Raw genomic sequence first — 18,998 nt, forward strand, 5'->3', positions numbered from 1 at the left:
GCGGGTGTCTTTTTTCAGCTCCTTTACCAACATTTGACACAATTAAAAAGGTTTTGTTAACAACCCTGCAATATTTGAATGATTTAAAAAAACTACATAAAAAGCTTTAAAATCATGAAAAGAACCAAGCCTTTGCCTCCATTCTGAAATGCTACTTTGTTCAGCATCTCTTCATACCTGTCAACTTTTTGGAGCGCCTGTATAAACTACCAAAAAAATCCTTATAAAGAGCAAAAAATCCTTATAACATACCAAAGCATTTTAGATGTCAAAATAACGGCAGAAAAAAACCCCACGAAATTTTCAATGATATTTATTGTAGATCTCCATAAAACAATGTCTGGTTAATGTCTAATCATCATTCTACTTAGTGGCATTACTGTGTTCAGAGTTGTATTCCTGCTTTTAAAAAAACCCGGAAATGTTCAGAATCCGTATGATTTGTGCGATACGGCCATATACGTAAGATTCACCACAAAATCCGTATGAACTATGGCTAAACCGTATGAGTTGACAGGTATGTCTCTTTCCCATGCCAATTGCACCGGATAGCCACTGGTGTGAATCAAGCGAATACTGTATAGTGGGGCATAGATGTACTGTAAGATGCCCAAGTTTGTCACTGGGCGTCGTTTTAGCAGATGAAAGGCAGTTTGTGCACCTTGGCAGTCATCAGGCACATTTACACAACAATTCAAACCCACGTTCACGCATACAGACAGTCTTCGATGAGCCTGACATGCATGTCTGCAGAATGGAAAGGGAAGCCTGAGTGCCAGCAGAAAACCCACGCAAGCGCAAGGAGAAGGTGCAAACTCAACAGAGGAAGGCCGCAGCCGAATTGTGAACCCGAAACCTCAGAACTGTTAGGCAGACGTGCTGACCCCTCGGTCACTGTCTGTGAATAACATATGCCTACAAACAAGACTATAACTTATGGCAACTTATATATAATATGTTTGCTGTACTAATACTGCACCCCCATCTTTGCACAGTAAAGCAAAACAGCAGGCAAAAATAGACACTGTCTTGTCACTGTTACTACATGTCAGCATGTGTGTGTATGTTTACACACATGTCTATGGAGCCATAAAACATCCTCCCAGCAACGTGTGACAGATGAACATATGTCTGGCCCAAATCGACAAACCTCAACATTGTCTGACAGCCATTTGTGAAGGCTGTGAACACAACAGGAACATTAAAAATAAAAGTGTCTGTACAGTAAGTCGCCTTCCCTTGTTTGTCCTCCTCAAATGTTCACTGGGTTCCTCGCTGTCCTACCACAATTCACAGGATCAAAATATGACAGTAACAGCATTAAAAAAAAGAGCCATCAATGAGCAGACATCCACCAAGAGTGTGGAACTTATAAACTAAAAGAAAATAAGTTAAAAGTTAACACTTGGTACTTTTCAAAAAGATTGTGATTATTTTCACACTTTTTAAAAATGCTGTTTTGTTTGTTTGTTTGTTTGTTTGTTTTTAAACAGGGCCACAGTTGCTGATACAGCTTTACAATTTATTTCCCCATCTATAATGCAATTGCGATTTAATGTATGATTTTTTTAAGGTCTTCTCCTCATGTATTTTTTAATAAGCACAAGCAATAAATTAATCTGTATTATGATAAGCAATACAGTGTCGTGTTTATTGTTCATAAATTTTTTGGTCAAAATAAATGCACTGCGCACGGATATGTTCCCCTAAATATTGTTTTTTTGTTTGTTTGTTTTGCAGTGTTTTTCTCACAGACTTGTGGAGAAAACGACAAGGTCAGTGGGCACACGTTCTTCTATTTTAAACAGGGAACAACATGCCGGGCCACTGACATGAACGAGTGCCGCATGCGAATGGTTTCCTCTCGCAGGATGTCGGAGGCAGAGAAACATATTTGTTCATTCGCTCCACACTCACCCGAACACTAACTTCTTCTCCCAACTGCAAACAAACCATTTGGGATAGGCAAACACATGCGGTGCTTTCAGACAGAGCAACAGAGCATTTCACTAATGACGCTCATTTCCCAGACTTTGAGCACACACTGGGGATGTGAAAGAAATGTCAGCATGTCTGTGTGGTTATGTGTCAGCACAAGTACATTCAGCTACTTAAATAGTTGTAAACAGCACCAGAGTAAGGAAACTTCTAATTTACAGTCTTGACTTAACCAACCATCCATCTTCGATTTCACTTATCTTCACAAAGGCTGACTCCCTCGCACAGGTTGCAGAGCAGTTGAAGGGCACATTTCGACAAACAGCTATTCCTACTGTACTTACATTTACACCCATGGACAATTTGGAGAAAAGCCAGACATGCGTGGGCGGGAGAAATAATTTAATATTTCCATGTTTTAATTATCATATACATCAGGGATGGGCAAGTTAAATGCTGGACGGGGCTACAGAGGAAACATTCATTCATTCATTCATTTTCCGAACCGCTTTATCCTCACAAGGGGTCGCGGGGGTGCTGGAGCCTATCCCAGCTGTCTTCGGGCAGTAGGCGGGGGATACCCTGAACTGGTTGCCAGCCAATCGCAGGGCACACGGAGACAAACAACCATCCGCGCTCACCCTCAACACTTAGGGACAATTTGGAATGTTCAATCAGCCTGCCATGCATGTTTTTGGAATGTGGGAGGAAACCGGAGCACCCAGAAAAATCCACGCAAGCACAGGGAGAACATGCAAACTCCACACAGGAAGGCCGGAGCTGGAATTGAACCCGGTACCTCTGCACTGTGAAGCCGACGTGCTAACCACTCGACGACCGGGCCGCCCTACAAAGGCCTACAGAAAAAGCTAATTAAACACATTTTTCAAAATGTGGAAATTGGGATGAATCTAAAACACACCTTTGCATCAGTTCTTTATCATCCGTTATGAGTTTGTCTTGAGCAATAATTTACTGGTTCTGATTCGTATCAGCCTTAACTTAGCATCTCGTTGCCTAGTAGCATCAACTACCAAGTACTTATGCAAACTAAATGACCCCTCAAGTACAGAGAGGACTTCTGACGTTGTTGCATCACTGTTGGCTCTGACACTTGTTGACTGCGAGCTCTTCGCGCACGTCAAGATAAGCACACCATGCTGACGTACATGTTTCGCAGTGCTGCTTTCCCCTCTTGGCCTGCAGATCTGTGAAATGTCTCTACCTCTTGCCATTTGGGGTGGTGAAGGAATGCTGACAGCCATTTCTGCCCATCCCTCACGCCCTGCAGGCTTAACAAGACGACTTACTCTCAGCAAACATCTCCTTGAGGGGAAAAAGAAGACTGTGTTACAGTCTTTCAAGATTCACCCTTGCACGGGGAGACGCATCTGGGTGCAGTTAGGCCCAGAAGTGCTTGCACTATGATTTTATTTTTTATTTTGTAAGTGCAAAGGTCAAACTAAATTTTACGTCGGGCTGATAACTCCTACATTCCCAAAAAAAAAATTCTGGCAGATTAATCAAAACTGAACTGACAACAGATGCTACATTAGCAAATCAAAACATGTTAGACATACAAATTAGACAAATAATTTTGCTGTGCTGGATAACTGATGTTTATTAGCCTGACACAAGACAACACAACCCGATGAATCATTTAACATAAAAAAAAAACCCCAAACAAAACAGATCTTAAATAAGACTATACATGGGGAATTTATTTCAACAATTTTTGTGCAACATTGTCATTATTGCGCAATGATTTTGGTAAAGCAAGTAGTAGAAAGCACAAATATGGGCTTCAAAGTCACTGATATAAGTGAATTTTTGTCTGCAAGTGTTCTGTGATTGACAACCGGTATTTTGCCCGTCATCAAGTCAGTTATATAGGCTCCAACTCAAGAACAGGATAAGCGGCATAGAATGGGGAGGCATACTGTAGAGAAGTGACGCGCAGCGAGATTGTCAGGGTGAGGCTCTGACATTCAAGTCATATTTCCAAATTTATGAGTCAAACATGATTGATGCATATTGTCCACTGAAGTAAGCGCCTGACATGAAATGCAGGTGAAATGGTGTTTTCTGGACTGATGTTTGAAGCAGATATTTAATTTTTACTCTTCTTTTTTTTTTAATTACCATGTTTGCCATTTCGATTTGGTGGTGCACCATTGAGAATTTTTTGAAAGGTTAGATGTAATATTTTCTGTGTTTGTCTTTCAGTGATGAATCACAATAGTTATTTTGAAAAAGCATTTAAAACCATAATTCTTAAATTCAAAGAAAACTTGATTAAATTATTTTTTTTGTCTTGCTTGGGGGGGCCCCTAGAAATCTCAAGGTCACAGGCAATTGCCTTAAGCCATTTCAAAACGCCTGCTGCCAGGACTTTTAAAAAGGAAGGAAACAGTAGAATGGTATTCCCTTAAATTCTTTATTAAATAGTAACAGTTTATACATTAAAATGTACTTTTATAAATATACACTTGTCAAGGTAAAAAAAAGAGGTACATTTGAATTAACACATGCAAAAAAACCAACAACTATATTTATAAATCACAACATATTTTCTCAGCCTTTACTATTCCAATCTATTTCATCAACAAAAACAACTATTCCGTTGCATACTTCTATGGGTATTCCATCGAGATCATTCGCATGAAAAAAAAAGTTAAATAATTTAGAATTTCACTGGCATAACTGGAGCAACACTGAAGTACTTGAAGAAATACTTCAGCAGCAGGACTTGCCAACAGCGTGAAGACAATTTGCTGTCACTCAGGTCAGCTCCTGTCAAACAAGAGACCTGTTTTCAATTGTCCAAACCATAGATCCAAACCACTTTGGTCATGTAAACAAATGGCCAATATGACGCGGTTAAGTGGCCTCTTACTTTGTTATCTTGCAGTTTGTTGCTTGCACATAACTTCCCGTGTACCGGATGTCACACTTGGCCACATTGTTGGAGAAATCTGACTCCTCCACGAGTTTATAAGGGTTCACTGTTACCTGAGAAAAATGTGGCAAAATTGCACTCAGCATACAAAATTTTATGTCTCGCTGCATTTGCATTACCTGGAGTGTGTAGTTTCCTGGTGGAACGTCAGTGATGTCGATCCATTGGCAGTCGATGTTGGCATGGTAGGTGTCATAGCAACCGGGACTAAGCCCCTGACAGAAGTTTAAAAAAAAAAAGTACAGCTTTGTTTTGTGCATTATTGTTTAGGAATTCTTCTGATTCCCCTGTGAGCAGACCTGTGTGTGAGCAGTACAGGCGAAGCGTCTCCGTACACCGCGGTCACATGACGTGTCCTCCAGACAGAAACTGGCCTTGTGGCCCTCGGCCACTTTGCGTCCGTTGGAGGTATCCAGCAGGTCATAGTTGCTGAAGGCCTCCATGCTGTGGTAGTGCCTTCGGGGTAGAAAAGCCACAACAGACAGATGGAACCAAAGATCAGTTGACAGGAACACAGAACGATAGGACTGGAATAAAATGTACACTGGAAGGAATGACGCAACATTAATTGAGCTTACAAAACAAGCCAACAAATAAACTTGAGCGTGGAAAAATGACAAGTATTTTTTTTTTTTTTATAGAATTAACAGATGAAGGAACAAGGGGTGGGGTTCAGCCAATCAGAGGGCACATTTAGTCCCCCAAAAAACCATTCAGACTCACATTCACACCCATGGGCAAGTCTTCAATCAATCTAGCAAGCATGTTTCCAGGTTGTTGTAGGAAGCCACACAGGAAAACAGACAAACCCCAGACCTTTGAGGCAGACATATAAACCAGCAGTCTACTGTGCAGCAGAGAACTGACCACAAAAAATGAATGGTCGATGAAAACCAATTCACAGCACGAAACAATTGCAGAGTGAACAACAGTTTGAACGATAGTTCAATTTTACAATAAAAAACAAACAGTAGGTATACTACACAATTCATGAAATTCAAATACCAAATGAAGGAACAATCAACAAACAAAACAACATACTGTAGAATCTTAAAGACAAATGCACAATAAACAAAAAGTTCAATTCAAAAAAACTGAATGATAGATTTGAACTTGCAAATAACAGAATGAACAAATGATACAAGGCAGGATAGCTCAAACATACAAATCGAGACATTAAACAGAAGCAGTTTTTTGGTCTTTTTTTTCTCTTGTTTTGTGAAAAAAAAAGATTGACCAAACAACCACGTAAGACAAAACAAACATAATTAAAGGTACCATGCCATCAAAATTTGATTTTTTTTTCCCACCGATTTTTGCTCAACACCGGCTATAATGAGTCTGTGGCATGGTTTAAGTTTGACATCCGTAGAGTTTGTCAATAATTTGCAATAGGCGATAAAATGTGACACACCGCCGCCAAGCCACACAAATACTGTATTGCGTTTGACAATAATACTTAACCATATTTATAATTTATAATGTATCTATGAATGAAATAGAAAAGCTTGCATTCTCTTTCTCGCCATATGGCATGAGAGCGATGCGCCGGGTACAATCAGTGAATGGGGGTGAAGCAAAACATCCACACTTTCTAGTTTTATTTTCGCCGATGTCGTCTTTCAGGATCAACCTGTTTCCCTCTTGACTGTTACGCTATCTTTTTATCGTTCATTGATTGTGATAAAGAACAATGCACTGGATATGCACCAATGGCATCAAGTGATCGCCAACTATCAATCAGAGGAAATCTGTTTTCTAACTTCAGTTTGAGGGCAACAGCGATCCAGTCAGAGCAAAGCTCATTTACATCTCAAGGATTAATGAGAAATCGGCTCATTCAAGATGCCGGGCGTTTATGACCCATTTGCTGAAAAAAGGGTATCCTGGCTATTTCCAACCCAAATCATCTTGCAAACCTGATAAAAGGCCATCAAAGGTTATTAAAAAAGAAATACTGTAGATTGGGGCATTGGACCTTTAATATTTGACAAACTAACTATGAACAAACAAAAGAAACTACTGAACAGTAGCGAGAACAAAGTGAACTCACTGATGACAGCTGTGCCATTCCCACTTGTGTCTGGGCTTCTTTGGGAGGAAGTCCACTGTTCCCTGGTTCTTCACACGCTGGGGGAATCTCAGAAGTACCCTGTAATCCAGATCACTCACCCTCGGATGGTACGCAGACCTGCACGTCATAAAATGTCAGTAAATACATTGGTCTCATATGGTATAATGCACATGTTGCAGCTGTATGTGTGGGGGGGAGGTGGGAGGGTGTAGACAAATGGCCCAGATTTTATTGGATTACGAGCAATTGACAAATACTGTGCAATGCACGGGTCATAATATTATATGCTTTTGCAGTTTTGCCCGCTGGCTTTATCTGAGGAGTTGTTTGTTTTACTTGGCAAAGAGATCTTTGGCATATGCCAGTTGCTGTGACACTCAGCCTCCAAGTGGGCAACAGCCCAGCACGCATCATAATGTGGTACAACTCAAGGGGAAGACCATGCTTCCTTCCTTTTATCTGCATCAGCAGCATCAGACTTTATGACATGGTCTAAAGGGGCTAAAGTGCCAAATACTGTACCAGCGGTGGGATCATTTTCGCAAGCCAGTGTTCAGATAATGTTTCTTATCACTGACTGTGATGCAACTGGTGTTGGTTTTCATTCTAGCCAAAAAGTTCATCTTTAGTTTCATCAGATTTTGGCAGAATTTTCCACATATGTTTAAGAGATTTGGGGAGATTATGGCCCAATGAAACCAGACTTTTTGGCCATAATCCCAAAAGATGTGTTTTGGTACAAACACGTCACTGCTCATCGCCCCCAAGAAAATCATTCCTATAGAGAAGCATTTTGATGGCAGCATCAGACAGTATGTGCATTTCCTCAGATGGAACTGTCAAGGTAGGGAGAATTCTGAACAGTTTCAAATAAGAGTCAGTGTTAGGACAAAACTTTCAGACTTCTGCTAGAAAGCAAAACAAATATGAGGAAAAGTCCACTTGAATGTCTGAAATGCATTTTCTGTTCATCAGATATGTACTTTCAAAGTTGTCAGGTGTGTGCTGACTCTCATTTAACACAATTTTCGATGGGATTGGTGAATTTTGAACTCAGCCACGTGCCAGTTGTAAGAGGGTGTGCACAATTATGCAACCACATTCTCATTCGTTTACTTTTTAAAAGCTGATAAAAAATTTCCTTGAGAGGTTAAAGGTCATATTATCGCTGGGAAACGTTTTGAAATGATTCCTTTGTCTCCTTTTGATTTAAGGTCACAAAAACGTCGCATTTGAAGTGGGGTGTGTAGACTTTTTATATGCACTGAAGAGTCATTTTAACATTTGACGATATCTTATACGAAGAGTGATGCGAGATTGCAATTTTTTTTTCCTAATGTGGTCATCTAATGTGCTCAATTGATTGCGGCCCAGATGAAATGCTCTCCCACACAATACATCACCCGCCGGCCGAAGGTCAAGTATAGAAAACAGATGTGCACCTGGACAGGCAGTTCTCCTCAGCGGCACAGCGGAGTGCAAACATCTGCACTCGTTGGATGTAAGATGCAGCTTGGATGTAGTATGGGTCAGGAATCAAGTCTGGGAGACCTACAGAAGACAAAACATTAACAATGTAAAGTACAGTATAATCTGTATAGTCCAGTCTGAAAATGTCCAAGCAGGAGGTAGAACATTGTATGTGGTGATTTGAAAACTATGTTTATGGTTATTTTCGTGGCAGGATGCTGGGTTGGCACGTCTGCCTCACAGTTCTGAGGTTCGGGGTTTGAATGTCAGCTCACGCCTTCCTTCACAGGAAAAAATGTCTTTCGTGAGACATACAGTAGGCCTATAGTGTTCCCTGGTTTTACTAGCACGTCCTTGTCTTTCTGATAGAGCGCAGAAATATCTACAGTGGAAATGATGTCACTAGTAAGACACTTCAGAGCATAGTCAGTCCTTCTATGACTGAATCTCAGTCGTTCTACTAGTGCCCCCAATTTATTCTGCTATTGCGCCAATACTTATGCTGAGAACAAAGCGAGTACTAATTAGACAGCAAAGTCGTGCACTGCGCGTTAGAATACTGACTAGATGCTCAAACGGATTTAGAGTGTGTGTCGTACCGTTATGGAAGAAGCTGGTACCGTGGCCCGGTCCCGGTAAAACCGGTCTCGTGGGGGCCCTGTTCCTTTGGTCCGGAGGGTAAACGTTATAGAAAACAGAATTCCTGTGCTGGATATTGTGTGGATCCCGTTGTGGCTCATTTGTGATATTGGTGGAGGGTATCGGATCGGTCCTCTGTTGCGTATAATGTACCTCAACCACATTTCTGGATAATATCGCTGGTGCGTCAGTCAGTTGCGGTTCACCCCCGCGGTCCGTGTTCAGAGTTTGTGTCGTGTCCCTTTCATCATCACTGGCCACTGTGGAGCGAGGCGTCGGTTGCGTGGGCGCGCCGATGCCGTCCGAAGAGGAGCTTTGTCCTCCTCCGGAGAACTCCTGATTGGTGAAGGCCGCTGCAATGCGGGGTGACCAGGCTTGGTCCCTCGGAACCAAATTCGGCCCCGGGGCGGCAGTGTTGACATGACGCGGATCTGTGGATGTTCTTCTCGATGGCGGTGGGAGGTGAGCTCGGTTCATGGTGGTCAACAGCAGGTGGGTACGGCCTCTCAACTGCGCTGGTGCTCGGTATTGGGTGCCCGTGGTTAGTAAGCTGTACACCTGGCCGTTGTTCTCCCACTGGAACCTGTGCTTCCACGGGTGGAGTCGTGCGCGCGCAGGATGACGATGCTGCGCGCTACTCAAGCGCACCACAACATCCAGGAGGCAAAGCAGCAAGAAGGCGAATTTCTCCATCTTCGACTTCTACTTCTGACTTTGAGGAGGTCCAGTACGGTGGTGCCCAAATGTGGAAGTGGGAGTGGGCTGCAGTAGACTCCTGTTTTAAACACACAAGCCATTCCGTCACAGGTCCGTGACACATTTTGAGCAAATGTTTGTCTTGAGACTATTATGAGTCACTTGACAGCACACAGTCAACAAGCGCAGACCTCCCCTAAGAAGGGTCAATGATTTAGGACAGTGATTGGGCAAACTTTTCCTCAATGAAGGGGCCTCATTTTAAAAAGTGACAGGTGAGACTGGTTAATTCGTAGAGGAGGTTTAAAAAAAAGAAGTAAATAAGTCAAATCGTTTATTTTAACAGTAAACATCATAATCATTTAAAACATTATTTATAATTAAATGATTTGCACTTATTAACTCCCTTATTTAATGTGAATAGTTTTTTTAGTGTTCATTTTAGTAAAATGGCAAATTTTATTCTTGACAGAATACAAGTATATGAAATAAATACAAACATTGAATAAACCTTTTTTTTTTTTTTAATAACACCTACATGTGTGTGGGGCAGCTTGACTGGCCTGAGAATAAACAAGACAAAGCAGGAAAACATGCAAAATAACACCAAGCATGAAGCTCTGATTAAACAACAGCGAGGACTACCTTGCATACTGTTAGCCACTTAGCCTAATAGCATAACTATCTTAAGATGTTTTGACCAACTCTCACAAACCCTGGGACCCGTCTGTAATTACAAGGCATTGTCAAACCTTCATGAGTAGCAATTGACACACCCTGAACACGAGATATTCTGACAACCCTATCAGTCATGGATGTGATGATGACAAATTGGCGGTGGATTGGACACACTTTACAAAGAGAAAGAGACAACAACACAAGCACAGTTGGTTTCTGATATATGCATTATATGTGGCCTCACAAGGCGGCATGGCTGTGCCCCAAAATACAATAAAATTGCTCTGAGTACTGGTTTTCTGGTGCTATGAATCACTCTTTAGCGTGTACATTGGGAATTTGCGTCCCCTTGTGGAGGTACGATCAATAACAGATGAATGTAATGAGGGAGCAAAAAAATCATACAAAGACATCATCATAGCTTTGTATGAGTTTGATCGCAGTGCAGAGAAAATTGAAGTGAAATTCTGCCCGATGAGCGTGCCTGTACCGCTTCAGCGGTCGTGTCCCCAACTTGCCACACGGTGGCAGAGTGAATCAAATGCTCATCGATATCCAATGCAAGACTCACTGTACCAATGATTGTCTTAGTGTTTATTATTGTGGTTCACTGTATCTTTCTGACCACTTTTTCTTATATTCTTACTAATTAGTCATTAGTAGTACTAGTAATCCCTTATCCCACGCTTGCCTTTTCTATAGCACTTGCCCTAAAATGGAGTCCCGTTAAATGGACAAAGGTAGAGACGCGGTGGACACCATGGACAGTTGCCAGCCAATAGCAAGACAAATGACAAAATAACCATTCAGACTTATCATCACAGCAGAAACCTGTGGGTTAACGACTTGTTCATCATCCCGCCGCATTAGAAATTATTCTTTGTAAATTGGAGAGGTGTGAATATTGTGTAAAACCCCCAGGGTCTGTTCCTCCACCAGCACACATCTAAATATATCAACACATGTGGTGGGTGCCAAGCACTCACAGCCTGTAAACAATTTGTAAATATAAATCCACAAAGTGTGAGCAACGCGAGTACTTGGACACGTCCGACCATGGTTGAATCACAAGGTTCAGACAGGCAGTGGTCTCGTGGCCGTCTGTGACCACATGAGCATGATTCCTCCACTATATCGGGATGCTTCTCATTGTCCCGTCTTGTACTCAGACTTACCTCATAAACCCCTGGAAGACGTGGTGTCTCCTGGCACGTCCCACACGGGGCAATGCGATACCATCAATGAGTGATGCTCAAACTCTCTTCGGAGAGTAAAATGTCAGACTTATAAAAAGGTCAAATGGAAACTAAATCAATTCCGAAACCTTCTCCGGGTCATTAAGGTGTTCACTGGCAAACTTAAAAGGGGAAGTCCAAAATGTTCTTTGGAATATGTTCTCAGCACCCTCACTCATGTAAACACAGCAATTACGGACTGGTTAGCATATCCACCTGAGAGTTCTAGGGTCACTGGTTCAAATACAGGCTCCATATTCTCTCCATGGCTGCAAGTGCTGATTGTTTATGTTCTCAAAAAGTGAGTTCAAATGACCATCCATCATAGACATACATAGTACATACGGATAAACTACATTCTTGAGATATGAATGTTGTACCTCTTTATGAATGTGCTTTAGTCTGAGGGGCCACTCACTGTGGTGTACTATTCAATAAAAGTGTCTAGACTGGATTTGTTTTCACTGTATAAAGCAGCTTGGGATAATGTAGCCATTGTGTTCAGATTATATTATATTAATTTGACATATCTACTCTATTCAGTGACTGACACGCATAGGCTGCGACCTTGATGACTTTACTTTGTTTGAGGTTACTTGATGAGGAGATTTTAAACGCGAGCATGTGCTCGCCTGCAGGTTAGACTCACTCACTCTGCTGTCACTTTTAGCACCGGGAAGCCAAGCCAGCGCCTTTTCCGACCGCGTCCACCTGTTAGGGCGTCATAACAATCCCCTTGTCACTCCATTTCCACAAGACATACATGTGTCACATTGCGCCAAGCCACAACTGATGTCAGAAATACTGTTTCAATAATGAGTGACGATAATAAACACAGCTATGACACGTACTTGAGGTGAGCTGCTGCATTTGGCAGAGGCGTCGTTCGTTCAATACGTGACATAAGCGATGGAAAGTTGCACGACATTCACGCTATGGCAACTTCTCTTGGCAGCATGCTCACAGGAACACTGGCATGGACACAGGAGTTCAGAACATTCAAATTCTTCCATTCCATTAAATATATTTTAAGACAGCTTGGCTTATAGATCACTTTGACAAAGCGATTGATCTTTAACTTTACTCATGTTTTTAGCCAAGCACCCATCCCTATTGACTACTATGGCTTGGTTTAATTCATATAATTACAAACATTTTAAAATCATTTAAATTTGTTAATTAGTATTGTATGTGCATATGCTGTATATATGAATGTAAAAACAACCTTTGATATTCATTTTGAGTGTATTTTTCAATGTACATATTTATATACAAAATTAATCCAGGCGCTTCTGAGTAAAATATATTGTAAAACAGTTCGTTTGCTTCAGCAGTTACATTCAAAAAGTGAAACACGCATACTGTAGATTCAGTGAACACATGTAAACATACAGAGGACCAATTCAAATCACATTTTATTTAATCATTTTTATGGCTTCATGTCTTATGTAATGCCCTAAATTCTCAAGATGGCAAATTTTTCTTTGCGGAAAACTGACAATCATGTTATAAAAACTGTTGTGAATATATGCATATACTGCACAGATTCTCTCTCTCTCTCATTGTGATAAATAATTTACATGAACATCTATTTGCACGAGCACCATTTCGACCATGAAACTCATTCCCATCTCAGGGCTCCATATTACAAGATCATGTCCTTATGTTACACTAATTACATTTCAATTTTTTTCCATGTTGCAATGACTCAGTGTCATGTCAGACCATGCTCTATATTTAGCAGCAGCATGAGGCGCTGTGTTGACCTTAAGAATAGAAAATTAAGAGATTCTCAGAAGGGATACATGAGGTGATTTTAACCTAGTTTTGTGTACAATGCCCACACGGGACTTGTAACCGCACGTGTAGTGATCCGGTGCTAATATGCTAAATCTCAAGGGCTCACTTGTGACGTAGTCTAGAATGCCACGAGAGGTAAAACAGGGTGGCATTTCAGAACGGGAATTAAAAAGGACTGATCCATCCAAGTGAGCAGGCAAAGCTCTCAAAACATACCAGAAGTCAATGTACAAGAAAGGAAAACAGCAACAACTTCATTTCAGCAAGGCTGTAATAGGAAGTCTATCATTGGGATACAGGAATGACCCCAATTCCCCTAACCATGATAGAATTAGGACATGGTCCAAATCACCTTTTGACAGTTCTCCCAAATATGAATTTTAAGCAAATGAAAAACTACTGTATGATGCAAAAGGTTGCAAGTTTCAGTCGGAATTTATTCCCTGATGTTTAAAAAAAAGTGCAATTTATTAGTGCTATTTAAGACAAAAGAATGACAATGCTTGATCATCTCAACATGAATACATGTTTATTGGTAGAAGAAAAATGTGACTGGCTTGTAAAGGGTCCAGTATGAATAACAGCAAAAGCAACCCCCCCCCCCCCCCCCCGCCAAAAAACAGTTCAACAATCAAGAAAAAAAAAAAAAACATTGATAAGTTAAAATGAATTAATTGCATTAAAAAACAATAAAGCTATAAAAAAATTAAATATTTGGAGCTATTTACAAGTCTTTGTACAGCACTGGAGTGCTGTCTTCATGCTGCAAGAAAACACAAAAACAGAATGTTACAGTTTGCAATGTAAAAAACGTTTTAAAATGTTATCCATCTCCCAATGACTTCCTTGGTTGGTGCCAGAACTCTCGTAACCAGAGTTGGTGCACTCACCTATAAACGATTAAGCAGGTTGTTTTGTATGTCCTCATACACTTGGTTGTAGACCTCTTCTTTAGATTTCAAGCCATCCAGGTATTCTGTGAACCAAAGACAACCCACCTTTAAAATAAAAGTAATGAGGGTGGGGTGGAAGAGCATCCTTGCTAGATTTACCAATATCTAAGCAGCTGTCTTCCATCTCTCTGCGGTGCTTGAGGTACATTGGCCAAACATGTCCATCAAACAGGCCAGGAGGATCTGGAACCGTGTATTGTCTTGTACTGAAAACAAAATATACTTTACTTTTGGACAAGTGGCATTTATTGGGAAATGATTGCGACAGAAATTGATTTCAGAATTTGAAAAAAAAAAAAAAAACTAGCTACCGTCTCCTCCTCTTGCACTCTTCATAGGGAATAGAGATGTAATAACACTTGTCAAAAACGTCCAGGAGCTGTCTGCAGGGGCACACGTGGAAAGGTGATTAACAACACTGACGCATGTGAGAAGCGCCCATGTGTCTGCACTGCTTATCGTTGGATTCGTATTGAACACAGTCGGGTTCTTTCAGCTGAACTGCTTATCTCCAACTGCAGGAGCGCAGACACTAGATGTGCACAGACGGATTTAAAATCAACCATGTGACACTACCAGCCTCCTCATCCGAAGGTCATTTATCCACTGAGGTAAATAAGCACAGCACTTCAATGACCTCTCTGGTGGGGCCTCTCTGTGACACATTCATGTCTTTTAATACGAGTGAAAGTCCCACTACCATGTGGCGGAATAGATGTTATAAACACTGCTTGTGTAAAGCTGATGTTTAGAAATTGCAGTAATTCCCCATGAATACTATACGTGCACATCTAAAAACGCCGATGACCCCCGAACATACAAAGCTTGTCTTTCGATTGAGATGTGTCACTTGCACAATTCGGCAACAACTCGTTTTAATTCAATCTGCGACCCACTTGATAAATCGAGGCAATGTTTGCCATTGAAATGAATGGTGAACACAAAACGTGCCGTGTGATCACACAGCGGCATGTTGCATGCAAGGAAGATTTATTTAGACCGCGAAGCCTTGCTCGCATACCGCGGCCAAAAGGTGCAACCTCTCATTGTGTGGCCCGTTTGCTTGCCACGTGACGCATGGAGCTATTGTTGTTTCAGCACAAATACAACTGATCTTTATTCCCGTGCATGCCAAGACTGTTTTCAAATAGAAAATAGTTCAGTAACAGAGGCAATTTCTGTTGAAACATTTTGTGCGCAAACCAAATTGTTCTTAAACTACGTCATTCATAAACTGAGGTTCCACAGTCGTTACTTGGCACCAGGATGCTATAAGATGGCACAAAACCCCCAACTAGTGTCTACTTATTACTCCGAGCAAATCCTATCAATGGGGGTTTCAGCAAATAACAGGATGATAGATAGATTCAATTAAGATCATCTCAATTGATACTTACGGGTCATTGTAGAGTAGGAAGCCCTCCACAATCAGAATGTGGATCTGCTCATCAGGGTCGGCCACATTTGAGGAAGACGACGACGGGACACCGTGCGAACGGGCAAACTTCACTGGATTCTCCATCCAGCCTTTGACGGTGTTGGTCATGGCCTCCATGTCTAAAGCTGCGATCACTGCAGAACAACATTGCAGAAACGGTACATGAGCAAAGATGAAACAAGAATTGTACAGTAAGGGTAATTGTTTTTGACCCGTCCAAACGAGTGGACTCAGTTAGAGGTTTAACAACATAAAGTCGTAAGGGGCTGGCACTCTTCGGTGAGGTCTTACCATCCCATTGTTTAAAGCCGTCCTCCCCGACTTCTATCTGATCGGGTTTCTGAAATAACAGTCACCAAATAAAACATTGCTGCAACCTCACATCCATCTAAACACTTGAAGAGGGTGGGGAGTGTGTCAAGAGATGAAGGAGATGATGTTGGCCATAAGTTAATTGAGTACAGTGTTCCCCCACTATATTGCAGTTCGTGTTATGCAGTATACGGGCAAGTCCGAACTTCAGTTCAGAGCAGCACTGAGGTTCACTCGAAGAGATTTAACAGTTCAAAACTAGAAAGAAAGAATCATGTAATACAGTAACATAATTTGCCATTCTAATGTTTGTTGCTCCCACTCAGCAGAGAATATTATCTTACTAAAATAATTAGTAAAAAAACCCTGAACCAAATGTGTTTTATATTTATTAATGATCTCATTTCAGGGTCAGCATTGATTGATCTGTTTCACCATGGATGTAACCGGTTTTAGCAGAGGTGGCTGGCATCATGAGATGTTTAAGGCAAAGAAAATAAATACATTGGTATGACTGAGGCCATTATTTTGACAATGTGCCTTTGAGTATTGTTGTACGCTCGTTTTATAAGTGTTGCTGCATGCAGGGAAAAGTTTACAAAGTGAATAAATTTAAATGTGTTAAATAATGTGGGAGGGGTAAAATAATGTAAATAAAGCACATTATCTCTACTTCATGAATTTTCATGTATTGCAGGTAGTTCTGAACATTTATCCCCGCGATAAACGGGGCTTCACTGTACAGTACAGCTGACAGAAGAAGTACAGTATGGCTAAAGCACTTACAAAGATAAGCAGATGGGAGCATGACTATGGGTCGGGGTGTTGTGGAAGGAGCTTGAAGTACTTTGTTTGCACGCAGGCTATATTCAACTGATGAAAAGTGATTGGGGAGAGGGGGGGAACCCTAAATCAAATTTTACTTGCTAAAACTCACCTTGTAAAAGTCATCCTGGTGAACGACACAACAGTTAGGCAACGCCTTGATCAACTTATTAGTCAATGTCGTTTTTCCACCATTAGTGACTCTGCAAAACAGAAGAAGAGGCGCAACCATATAAAACTGGAAAAAATGTTCAATGCAGTCACTTTGCACTGCCAGACAAAATTTAAGCATTAAATGATTCAAAGTGGCCTACAGTAATATGCCATTTGACTGAGAAGATGTTGAAGGTGAGCATGTGCCATGATGTGACTAAAGGCAGGTGCATAGCAATAAATGAAAAACTTGAGCGGGACATTTGAAATTTTACCATGTGAGCCTTCTCAAAAATGAAGGGAAATTTAAACAAGCATTAACCAAAACCATAAAGAGCAGTAAATGGAAAAGCGTTTTAAATGTTTAAAAAAAACTGACATTTATTCCCGTTTTATGTAAACTGCAAACGCATTTCGTTTCACTACGCTTTTAGCTAGGGTCTCGTCTTGTGGTAGCACAATGCTACACCACACGAGGCACAGTGCTTACAGGTGCAGCTCATTCTAGTTAAATATTTCAGAAGAGCTCGTTTATTTCAGTAGTTCGAGGCAAATCAAAGTAGGTAGGAACTGTCCTTCTAAAAAACATTTAGTGTTCATGTTTTCCATCATCTTTGAGCGGGGAAATGCGCTTTTCTCCACTAAAAAAAACATAGAAAAGGCCTCAACTTTGAGACACTAGTGTATATAATAGTCGACTTTATTTATTTTTCTCATTGAATTACGGTGCTAAATTTCCTTGGGGCCACGTGTGATGCCGCGTTCTACAAGTAGCACTACTAAACAAGGGAACACCTAAAACATTTAAACGCACACATGCTTCTAGTAAATATGGGGGGGGGGGGGGGGGGACGCGTCAGCCATGTGAAAGGATCAATGGGGTCTGAGCCGTTTGATCGAAGCTCATGTTTTGAATCTCCCTCCATTTTGGGGTGAAGTCTCGCGGTACTTTTGAAATGTCCCGCTCAATTCAATTGGACGCCGGGCGTTAACACTTACAGTAAGTCACGGAGTCGGTCACCAAATGCACACATCACATCGTACTAAAAACGTTTTTGTGTCGTCTCACTGCAGTTTGTAATTAACTGTATGTCATTTAGTTGTAATGTAAGCGAGACGCAGGTTAAGTAGTTAAATGGTGCAACTAGCAAACAAGGTTTGGGTTACAGTTCCAAAGACTTACCCCCCAATTCCTATAACGTATTTCATCGTTTCCTCTCTTCTCAGTGGTTCTTCTCAAATGAAGAAAGACAAAGTGCCGCTATTTCTTTTTTTTTTTAAACTACAAGACGTACTCTACCAACTACTACGACTTCATTCATTGAAAGTGAGCGCGAGCCATAGGAATTTATAGCTTCTCGAAGACGCATGACGTCACATGAGACGCAGGACGACGTCAGCATTTTTCATCGGCCAATCAGATGACTCTAAGAAGGAATCTCTAGCCAATCAAAACCTGCAGATTCTCCCGTATTTCCGTATTGCTCTGCACCTGTTTATAGCGATCATTCTCTCTCGGTTCTGTAATATTCCTCTCCATCTGCTCCCTACAGCCCCGTTGACGTTTCAGCTGTGTGGAAAACTCCCGTCACTTAAATGAAGTCGTAACATTATTTAATAACAGAATTTTTTGGGGGGTCGGGGGTGCACCTATTTATCCAGAAACTCGACATTTTAAACATTACTATGGAAAACAAAATGTTGTCATTTTTCCTTTATTCAAAACTAGAAATGATGGAAATAACCACCAGTCAAGTCTTACACTTTATTTATTAAAAGAACAAATTGATGTTACTTTAGATCCATTCAAACACTCGAGTAGTTCATT

At 41.1% G+C, this 18,998-nt stretch overlaps 2 protein-coding genes across 2 annotated transcripts; both read right to left on the bottom strand.

Annotated features, from left to right (window-relative positions):
* Positions 1–4,830: 4,830 nt before the first annotated feature.
* On the bottom strand, positions 4,831–9,809 carry loxl5a (lysyl oxidase-like 5a). The gene is made up of 6 exons (XM_086116047.1): positions 9,041–9,809; positions 8,414–8,522; positions 6,951–7,088; positions 5,197–5,353; positions 5,017–5,112; positions 4,831–4,950 (listed from the first exon to the last, which is right to left on the bottom strand). Exons 1-6 carry the CDS (start codon positions 9,771–9,773, stop codon positions 4,831–4,833), a joined length of 1,353 nt encoding a protein of 450 aa, XP_085972173.1. The 5' UTR covers positions 9,774–9,809.
* Positions 9,810–14,108: 4,299 nt separating this feature from the next.
* mibp (muscle-specific beta 1 integrin binding protein) lies at positions 14,109–18,523 on the bottom strand. The gene is made up of 8 exons (XM_086116048.1): positions 18,354–18,523; positions 17,130–17,220; positions 16,172–16,220; positions 15,840–16,014; positions 14,754–14,825; positions 14,542–14,648; positions 14,380–14,465; positions 14,109–14,252 (listed from the first exon to the last, which is right to left on the bottom strand). Exons 1-7 carry the CDS (start codon positions 18,377–18,379, stop codon positions 14,380–14,382), a joined length of 606 nt encoding a protein of 201 aa, XP_085972174.1. The 5' UTR covers positions 18,380–18,523; the 3' UTR covers positions 14,109–14,252.
* Between the last annotated feature and the right edge of the window lie 475 nt (positions 18,524–18,998).

This window comes from Hippocampus guttulatus, chromosome 7, assembly GCF_054856545.1.
Source record: "Hippocampus guttulatus isolate MCC_2025c chromosome 7, RoL_Hgut_1.0, whole genome shotgun sequence".
Lineage (NCBI taxonomy): Eukaryota > Metazoa > Chordata > Actinopteri > Syngnathiformes > Syngnathidae > Hippocampus > Hippocampus guttulatus.

Coding starts and splice junctions, on each gene's coding strand:
- mibp (XM_086116048.1), bottom strand. CDS start 18,379: ATGAAATACGTTATAGGAATTGGGGG. Junction 16,015..16,171: donor CGGCTTTAAACAATGGGATG/GTAAGACCTCAC, acceptor GTTGTTCTGCAG/TGATCGCAGCTTTAGACATG. Junction 14,649..14,753: donor GAGTGCAAGAGGAGGAGACG/GTAGCTAGTTTT, acceptor TTTTGTTTTCAG/TACAAGACAATACACGGTTC.
- loxl5a (XM_086116047.1), bottom strand. CDS start 9,773: ATGGAGAAATTCGCCTTCTTGCTGCTTTGCCTCCTGGATGTTGTGGTG. Junction 7,089..8,413: donor GAGGAGAACTGCCTGTCCAG/GTGCACATCTGT, acceptor TATGACGTGCAG/GTCTGCGTACCATCCGAGGG. Junction 5,113..5,196: donor CCTGTACTGCTCACACACAG/GTCTGCTCACAG, acceptor AACTTCTGTCAG/GGGCTTAGTCCCGGTTGCTA.